Source organism: Drosophila melanogaster, chromosome 3L (genome assembly GCF_000001215.4).
Source record: "Drosophila melanogaster chromosome 3L".
NCBI lineage: Eukaryota > Metazoa > Arthropoda > Insecta > Diptera > Drosophilidae > Drosophila > Drosophila melanogaster.
In genome coordinates, this window is record NT_037436.4 from 2,052,181 (window position 1) to 2,062,273 (window position 10,093).

At 38.6% G+C, this 10,093-nt stretch overlaps 1 protein-coding gene across 11 annotated transcripts in view; it reads right to left on the reverse strand.

Moving 5' to 3' along the window:
• The window catches only part of sls (sallimus), a 75,931-nt gene that overhangs the window by 12,500 nt on the left and 53,338 nt on the right, over window positions 1-10,093 (reverse strand). For 9 of the 11 annotated variants that reach the window (NM_001274385.1, NM_001274382.1, NM_001274383.1 and 6 more), the window contains 2 exons: window positions 9,867-10,091; window positions 475-9,351 (listed from right to left, as the gene is read on the reverse strand). The exons of 1 other annotated variant lie outside the window; for it this stretch is intronic. In NM_001274385.1, coding sequence (NP_001261314.1) covers window positions 475-9,351; window positions 9,867-10,091 — 9,102 coding nt within the window. The remainder of the gene's footprint in view (window positions 1-474; window positions 9,352-9,866; window positions 10,092-10,093) is intronic. One more of the 11 variants, NM_001274378.1, reaches the window with a different exon arrangement.

Here is a 10,093-nt window from a genome sequence, read left to right on the forward strand (position 1 = left end):
AATTAGATTTTTGAAGGAAACTGTTAAAGACGAACATTATTAATATGTGGGCATGTGGGTTTAGTGTGTGTTTAGTGTGGAATCATAAATATCAAAATTTTATGATGTTAATTTCGTTCTACTGCTTATAATTTGTTTCAACTATTAATGCGTGAAAATCGTGATGGTAGGGAGAATGTGTTAGGACTATAGAACAACACTTTTATGGTTTAAAACATTTAACATGCATACGATATTGTTATGTAAAGTGACTGTTTTTGGGACTGGTTAACTGGAAAAGATTAGGACTCAAATTAAGAGATCCGAGACCAACAGCGAAAAAGAGAAGAGAAACATAGGTGGGAAAAGGCGTAACAATTGGAAATCAACGGTGTGTTTCAAGGGGGACAAACAAATGCGAAAGACACAGACAAAGGAGCAGAAGGTACTGCAGCAGGATTTGGTGGCTCCAATAACTCTCTTCTAGTAACTTACTTGTTTCAACGCTTTTTTGTGTGTCTGGTTTTGTTTTCTTATGTTTAACTGTTTTCTGAATTGTATCTTTAGTGTCATCTTGAGTAGATTTCTCTTCTTGTGCGCTTGGTGTAATTTGTGCAGTGGCTGTGTCCTCGGGCTGTGCAGTTTGGGTTGGTGTAAGCTCTGGTATGTCAGTAGTGTCTACAGTGGTCTCTGTCGGTTCGTCCGGAACTTGCTGGTCTGTGTCTTCTGTCTTTGGAGTCTTGGGAGTCTTCGTTTTCTTGGGTTTCGTTGTGTCGGGTAGTACTGATATTGGTTGGGATTTGTCAGGTTTTGGTTCTTCCGGAATGGAATCAGAAACAGTTAGTTTAACTGGTTTTTCTGGCATTTCTACCTTTTCATATTTCTCAAGGTCAACCTTAGGAATTTCTTCTTCAATTAGTTTCTTTACGTAATCGCTTAAGTCGTCCTTTTTAACTTTTCTGACAGTTTTCTTGGGCTTTGGAGCTAGCTTTTCCTTAGACTGTTCTGGATGTTCTTCGATAGACTGTGGAGAAGCTATTTCCGGTTCTTCGTCAACAATAACTGTAACCGAATCGTTGTCCTCGCTTTCAATCATTGTAATCTTAAAAGTGGTTTGTTCCTCGGGCCCAATCTTCTTTAAAACTCGCTTAGTAGTCTTTTCTTGAACCGGCTTGCCATCTTCAGTTATAACCTCTTTAACATCTACCTCTACGGGCTTAACTTCTAGAATTTGCACTGGTATTTCGGGTTGCTCAGGAGCTTCTTCTTCGACAACATTGACCTTTGCATATTGTTCTTGAACAGGAGTTTCCTCATTCGGAACTTTTGTAGACCTTGACTTTTTATCTTTTTTCTGCACTTCTTTTGGCGATTCGTCCAAAACGTCAATCGGGCTATCCAATGGCTTGTCCTTGACTATTGGTTCGAATTCAATTTTCTCATACTTTTCAAGCTCCGTCTTTGGTGTTTCCAACTCAATTAACTTTTGTATGTAGTCATGTATATCATCCTTTTTAACCTTCCTGGTTTTCTTCTTAGGTTCTTTGGGTTTTTCGTCTTGGTTCACAGGTTCTGGCTCATACTCCACAATAGTTATTTCTGCCTCAGGCTGATCATCCCTAACAACTTCAATAATCTCTATTTCACCTTCGCCAGCAGGTCGTCGCAACATTCGTTTTGTAGTAACTTGCTTATGTACTTTTCCGGTGTCATCTTTGGTTTCTTCGACGTTTGTTTCGCTTTGTATTACCTGAACTGTAAACGGCTTTTCTTCTTCAGGCTTCAGGTCATGTTCCGTTACTGATATTTCGTATTGCTCAGTAGAAGGCTGTTTTGGTTGTTCGGAACTTATCTTAGAAGATTTCTTCTTTTCAGGATGAGTATGCTTTTGCTCTTCTTCCTTGATAGAAATACTAAATTCCTGAACATCTGGTTTTTCCAGATCAGAATCCGTATGTAAAGCCTCCAAAGGCTTTTCAACAGTATCTTCTGGCACATTTTCCTCTAGAATTTTAGCTGAAGGCTTTGGTTTCTTTTTCTTCTCGGGTTTTTTAGTATCTTCAATCTGATTAACTTTGTTTTCGGGTTCTTCTTCGATTGGTACGGAATCCACCACAGTTATAAGATCATCACTTAAGGGAGAGTCCTCCGGAACGGACTCAATTAAGAGAACTTCATCCTCGTGTGGTGTTTCTTCCTCAACGGAAGTGTGCTTATCTTTTATTGGCTTCTTTTTCCTCTTCTCAGAACTTGGTTTGGGAACGAAATCCTCGATAACCACTAGGTCCACGGATCCTTCCGGCTGTGGTGCCTCCTCCTCAATAACTCGTTTGACAAAGTCTTCAACTTCGTCTTTCTTAATTTTCTTTGTACGTTTTTGTTTTACTGACGGTTGGTCCTGATCAGGTGTCTCCGTGGGAACGGTGGTCGTGACTGTTATTACAGATTCGTTTGTATCCGTATCGATTTCCTCGACTATGTCATGAACTACTTCTACCGAGCCTCTATTCTGCTTTATCTTTTTAGTCTTAACCACCTTTTCTCTTACTTTTCCTTCTTCATCTGGCTCCCGTTTGCTTTCTACCGTTTCCTCAAGTACTACTATTTCAAATGGCTTTTCTTCTGGCTTTTCTGGGATAAATTCCTTAACAGCAACTGTTAGCTTTGGTTCGTCACTGTCAACTTCAGAGTATTCCGAAATCTTCTCAACGGGCTTATCTTCAATTGGCTCTTCAGTTTCTTCTTTTGGCTGTTCCTCAGATTGCTTGACCTTTTTGATAGGCTTTCTTTTCATTTTTACGGGCTCGTCCAAGTCTATTTTTTCATATTTTTCCAGCTCAGTTTTTGGAATATCTTGCTCAATAAGCTTCTGAATATAATCCTGAAGATCATCTTTTGGAATCTTTTTAGCTTTGCGGACTGTTTTCGCTTTTTTCTCCTCTGGAGCTTCTTTGCTCTTCTCTTGAACCTCTTCAGTAGTCACAATGACTTCATACTCCGGAGTGTCACCTGTCTTAGTTTCCACAATTTCAATAATTTCTTCCTTGGGGCCAACCAGCTTTTTGATTTTTCTTTTGGTTACACTTTGCTTTGTCGTTTCTCCTTTATCGTCATCGGTAACTTCTTTTTCCACTGCTTCAGTTTCGAGTTCTTCTACCTTGAAAGTTGGTTCTTCAGAGGGTTTTTCTTCTGCAGCTTCGGTTACGACATAATCTTCAGGGATTGGTTCATCTATTATGCTTTCTTCAGAAATCACATTTACAAGATAGTCTGGGCTTTTATCTACAGAAGGCTGCTTGATGGACTTGGGCTTGCTTATCTTTTTGGGCTTTGGTTGTTTTTGTTCTTCACCGACGCTATCTTCTTCAACACTGATGGTATATTCGAGCGGGCTTGAAGGCTTCTCTAAAGCGCGCTCAATCGGTTGGTCTAAGTCTTCCTTAACCAACGCATCGTAATTGTTATCGTTGTCTTCTTGTTCTGTGGCAATGTACGTGATTGGAGATTTCTTCGGCTTTTTAGTTTCTTCCTTCTGCACCTTTTCTACTTCATCTTCAACTAGGCCAACTGGAATCGGCTGTATGAATTCTTCGATAATATTAATTATATATTCTTCAACGTCATCCTTCTTTAACTGTTTTGGCTTTTTAACAATCTTCCTTTCATGCTTCGGCTTTTCTTCAGAATCTAGGACCTCGTCGCTTGACAACTCAACAACTGTAACCTCAGCCGTGGGCCGATCTTCACTTGTTGTTTCCGTAATTTCAAAGATGTGATCTTTAGACCCCTTTCTCCGCGATACTTTTCGTTTCTTGACAGTTACTTCTTTAACAGTTCCCTCCAGCGTAGGTTCAGAAACGACTTTAACAGTGTGATCAAATGCTTCCAATGAAACAGGATACTCAACGTCCTTTTTCTTTTTTAATGGCTTTTCTTTTTTTATGGGTTGATCCTGAGTAGGCTGTTTTATTGGCTTATCAGCTTCACCAAATTCATCAGAAATGTTAACAAGGTACTTGGAAGAATCGTCTGGCAGTTGTGGTATTTCCTTAATTTCGTCCAACAAAGTCTTTGGTGTTTCCATATCCTCAGGTTCTGAAACTATGTCTTCAACATTGAACTCGTGAATGGTAACTGGCAGCCCATCAATAACTTCAATGGTTTTTTTGTTGTGAGATTTGACCTTCTTCTTGGGCTTCTTCTTTGAATCCATTTCAGTTGGTTCATATTCTTCTAGAGGAGTTTTTGTGATTTCCTGTTCGATTAACTGCTGTATGTATTTGTCTAGATCGTCTTTAACAGGCTTCTTCTTTTTAATTTTTTGGACAACTATGACTGGTTGATCATCAGAGGCATCAGGAGAGCCCTCAGGTACCAACTCCGTAGTAGTTATTTCAATGTCGCCTTCTGGCTTGTTTTCTTCATAGGTTTCTTTTATTTCAATGAGATACTCTTTAGGGCCTTCCTTTTTCTTAAGTTTTTTCGTTGTCTTAACTTGTTTCACTTCCTCTCCTATTTCGTTTACAATATTTTCTATGACCGTTTCAGGAGCCATTTCTTCAATAAGGATAACATTTTCTGGTGCTTTCACAATCGGCTTCTTGGGCTTCTTCGTTTTTGTTTTAGTTTCATGTGCCTCTCCCTCAGTAGGCTCAGGGCTCTCAAAGCTTTGTGGCTCACAAAACTCTTCTAAAACATTAACGACATAGCTTTCGACGTCTTCAGGCTTCAATTTAATTGTTTTCTTGATTGGTTTCTTCTCCTTAGGTAGAATAGTGACTTCTTGAGACTTGTCACCACTAAGTTCGAGGATTGTAACTTCAGCCAAAGGTTCATCACTAGTTTTTGTCTCGATGATTTCGAATACTTGATTTTTCGTACCTTGTTTGCGAGAAACCTTTTTCTTCTTAACCTCAACTTCCTTGGTTATGCCATCTTCTTCAGTAACTGGTACGATTTCAATGGATTCTGCAATGTCCTCAATAATTGGTTTTTCGGTACTCGCAGGCCATTGAGGCTCATTAAACTCTTCCAGAACTCGAATGACATAGCTTTGGATATCTTCAGGCTTCAATTTTTTTGGTTTCTTCACTGTTTTCTTCTCTTGAGGTATAACAATGTCTTTATTCAAGCCTTCTTCTGTTAGTTCTACAATTGTTACTTCAGCTAAAGGTTCATCACTAGGTCTTGTTTCGGTGATTTCAAAGACTTGTTCCTTTGGACCATGCTTGGGGGAAACCTTCTTTTTCTTAATTTCCACCTGTTTTGGTGTGCCGTCTTCTTCAATTATTTGCACAACTTGCACATTTTCCGATATATCTTCAATTACTGGTTGTGGCTTGTCATCTGCGTCTTCCGGAATTGTTTCGAATTGAGTGGGTTCAGTTAACTCTTCAAGGACTTTGACAACATAAGTATTGACATCTTCGGGCTTTAGTTTCTTTTGTTTTTTAATAGGTTTCTTTTCTTGAGCTGGTAAGACTTCTTCTTGAGGCTGTTCGTCTGTAATCTCCACAACAGTAACTTCAGACAAAGGTTCATCGATAGCTTTTGTTTCGGTGATTTCAAAGACTTGTTCCTTTGGACCATGTTTGCGGGATACCTTCTTTTTCTTAATTTCCACCTGTTTTGGTGTGCCGTCTTCTTCAATTATTTGTACAACTTGCACATCCTCTGATATATCTTCAAGTACTGGTTTAGGTTTGTCTTCTTCAGCGATTTTAAACTCTAACGATTTTTCTTTCTTTGATTTAGGCTTTTCTTCTGAGACCTTTGATTTCAGAACTTTGGGAGCCTCCTCTGCATTTTCATGATCAATTTCCTTTAGAGTGACTTCATCTGGCTTAAAGTCTTCATCATCAGTCTCAGTCTCTTGTATCGTTACCTCAATTACAGTAATCGGAATGCCGTCGATAACCTCGGTAGTTTTTTTGTGATGTTTCTTGATTTTCTTTGCCTTTTTAGACTCTGGAGAGGTCTCTAGTACAGTAGCCTTAAATTCTTTATGATCTACCTGAGGAATTTCTTGATCTATCAGTTTTTGAATATAATTGTCCAAGCTTTCGGTCTTTGGCTTCTTTTCCTGTACGACTTGAATCTTGTGGTCCTCCTGAGGCTTCGAGTCAATTGATGGAGTTGTCTCAATGGTTCGAATAACAACATCTGCTTCTGGATTGTTATCTTCATATGTTTCAATAACTTCGATTAAATATTCCTTCGGCCCCGCCTTCTTTTTGATTCTTCTCTTGTTAATGACGCGTACTACTTCCTTCCCGTCTTCATATATTTTTTCGGTGATAGGTTCTGGGGTTGTCTCCTCAATACGAATTGTATAAAGCGATATAGGGCCAGGAAGAGATTCCTTCTTTTGCTTCTTTGTAGATTTCTTTTTCGATTTTGGCAAACTATCTTTCACGTCTACCGAATATTCATCGGTTTGGAGATCTTCATCATGTTCTGAGAGCTTTGGAGTATATTCCTCGATGGTTGAATCTTCTGAGGTTGGAGTAGGTTCAAATTCAGATATTTTTATCTTTTTCTGATTATCAATTTTCTTTTTCTTATCTTTTGGAACGCGAACATCGTCCACGGTTTTTATTTTTTCGGGCAGAACAGGATTTACTATTTCGTCCTCAACCACCGTAGTTGTGAATGAAGGGATATCCTCTTTCTCCGAGCTTTCTCTGAAAGGAGTTCTTAGAACATCTTCATATATTTCAGAGACGTGATCTAATGGAGCTTCCTCGACTATATTGACAATGAATTCCTTTAGTTTCTCTTTCTTCACCTTTCTGACAGATTTTTTCGGTGCCTCAGTAGTAGAAGGAGCAGGTCCGTCGATTGTATCACCAGAAACCTCTGTGGTTATAACTATAACTCTTGCTTCATCAGGGATGTCACCAGGTTTTTCGGTTTCAATTATTTCGATTTCGTACTGTTTCGAGTCCTTCTTAGCTCTGACCTTTCGTTTCCTTATTATTTTCTCATCTTCTAAGGCGATTACATCAGTGGCCAATGGCATATCCTTCAAGTCTTCTTCAACTACCACAAAAGGTAGGCAATCATTTAAATCTGCCAAGACTTTATCTACGATCGGCACGATATCTTTTTCCGTTTCTTCAACTCTTTTTTCTTGAGGACGTTCCGACTCGGTTTTGTTGATAAGGAACTCATCGTATTCTGGAACTGCTTCGTGTTCAGCCAATTCTTTTTCTATTACATTTTTCTTTTCCTCCGGTTTTTTTGTTTTTAATTTTTTGGTTGGCTCATGCTCTGTGACTCCAACTTGAAGAGTTTCGCCTTCATCAATTATTGGTTTCTTGGTCTTCGCCTTTAGCTTTTTCGGTTTTTTTGCTTTACCATCTACATCGATTTTTTCATATTTTTCTAGTTCTGTTACTGGTATTTCGGCATTGATCAGTTGCTGTATATATGCATCGAGGTCATCCTTTTTAATTTTTCTGGATTTCTTTTTTATCTTATCAGTTGTTATTTCTTCACTGTCTCCTTCGGTATTTGCACTAGATATTACATTTATTTCATAGAACGGTTCTTCACCGGGGGCCACCACGCTTTCGACAATTTCCAGAACTTGGACTTCGTCGCCCTTTTCATGTCTTAAAATACGTTTCGTAGGCTTATCACTGTCCATCTCTGACGGCAATTCGGTTAATTTTACCTCATAGAAATCTGACATTCTAGTCTCATAGACCTCCTGATTTGGTTCCTCCTGTAACTCTGTGACAAAATCATCCAATTCCTGTTTGTTCATTCGCTTTACCTTTTTCTTACCAATTGTTTTCGCTTTTGCGTCACCTTGCGGAATTTCTGAGCTTGTGACTGTAATTTCAAAGATTTGTTCATCGTTATCCTCAGGAGAAAGTGGTACGATTTCAATGGTGTTATCTTCTTGTTCCGTCTTAACCTTAATCTTTCGTTTTTTCTTGGGTTCCTTTGCTATTGTTTCACTTAAAGGTACTGTTTCAGCTTGCACGCCTTCGGGTTCCAGATCAAGCACTTCGAACTTATAAAATGGTTTTAGTTTGGTATCTGCCTTATCGTCATCAGGCCTTTCACCTTGGCGTTTGCGCAGATTAAGGTCATCTTCAGGAGTTTCTTCAAATTCCCTTGGTTGCCCTGGTAATATTTTGTACTGGTTTTTCTGTGGACTAGGTGTCACCTTCTTTTTCTTTTTATATATAGGTTTCTCCTGCGTGGAAGTATCTACAGACACAGATGTGTCGGATTCTTCTCGGATATCAGAGGTTCTCTCCATCTCTTCAAATTCAATGGGCTCGAATTGAAGTCCTTCCTCAGGCTTGGAGCTCTTTTTGGGCTTCTTCTTCTTGACAACTTCCTCTTCCTGTGTCCTTACTGGCATTTCAGCGTCTTCAATCTCTGCGATATCAAGCTTTACTGGCTTCAAATTAACTTCCTCAGAAGCTTCCTCATTTTGTGGAACTTTGCCCTTTCCAAACTTAAGTTTCCTTGATTCATCCGGAGTTTCGATCTTTTCCTTTTTGCCGCGTTTGTATTTCGGGTGTAATAGCTCCTTGTTTGATTTGTCGGAATGATCAGATTCATATGCACCTAAATCGGCTTCTTCAAGCTCAGCCTTTTCGGGCTTCGAATGCTTAAATTTCTTTGGACGCAATTTCAATACCTCTTCCGCTTCGTCAACATTTCGTGAAAGTTCCCCTACTTCGCGATTAGTTTCTAATTCGGTAACTACATACGGGAAACAGTATGGTGCATATGGTACAAATCTTATCCAGCTCTTTAACTTTTTGTTTTTAAATGAAGCTTCATTCTTCTTCTTTTTCTCTTCCTGAGGACGTTGTTTAGGGGCTTTAAGTTTGAGCATTTGTGGGAACTCTACCACCGAACTTATTTCAACCATTTTGGGCTTTTTGAACTCAACTTTCTCAATTTTCATTGGAGTAAGCTTGACTGGTTGCTTAAAAGAAGAGTCACGACGTGCCCTTTGTGGAAGTTCCATTTCGGTGCGTTGGTACGGTTGTAGAACAGTCTTTGGGATTTCTTGGTGTATGAGAAATTGTATGTAGTCATCCATTTCATCTCGTTTAGTCTTAACCACTTTCTTCTTCTTTGCCTTTTCCTTCTTTTCAATTGGTTTTTCATCGACAGCCTCTACCTGAACGTTACCCTGTACCTTTCTTGGCTTTCGTTTTATAGCTATCTGGTCAGTTTGTTCCCCTGTACCCTCATCAATGATAACAGTCTCGTCAACTTCCTCAATTGGAGTTTCTAGTGTCTTTTTCTGTTTTGGTGTCTTGTCTTTAGTTGGTTTTTGTAAGGCGTCTGCACTTGCCTCTTCAGGTTCAGTGATAGTGTACTCTTTGTAGTATTGGTCTGTTTAAGAAAAAATTATGTGTTTTGTGTTAGCACTAAACTAGTTTTTAAATTTATATTTGCATTTTATATAATGCTTTACAACGCACAAACTTTGTATGAAGAACAAAGTTTTGCGCTTAGAGATGAGTTGGTTAGAAAACTGATTTTATTTAATGGCGGGTTACTCTTTTATAAACCTAAACCACATTATAAAAAATATTTACAAAATACTTTGATAGTTTATATTGTCGCAAATCTCTGTTTAACCTGAAATCTGTTTAGTTTATAAAAGCTTAACCCATGTCACACTTAACGGTATATAGTTTTAAATTAATGTCCCACGTACATTAGATAAGTTAGTAGATATAAATTTGACAAAATATCGATCATGTATGCAGTTTTGTTATGAAATTATCCCTATAAATCCTAGCCTGATAAATTTTTTAAACCTCACATTTTTCAAAACTTTGAAAGTTACCTACAATTTTTTGTGCAAATTTCTTGTAAAAACGTGTATATAAAGAAAAAATCACCTGTTGGTTCGCTGACTTCGGTTATTTCAAGGTGTAATTGTGTTTTGTCTTCTGGAATGAGTTCTGTATCGCTGAGGACTTCCTCAACAACGATGCCTTCCTCCTGAGAAATTCGCTTGTTTTCAGTTTGTATGGTTGTTTCTCCATCTTCGTTTTGTACAGACTTAAATGTCGTAATGTAAACCGGGTGTTCCGTTTCTGTGTTATCGGCCTTTGGTTTATCCACT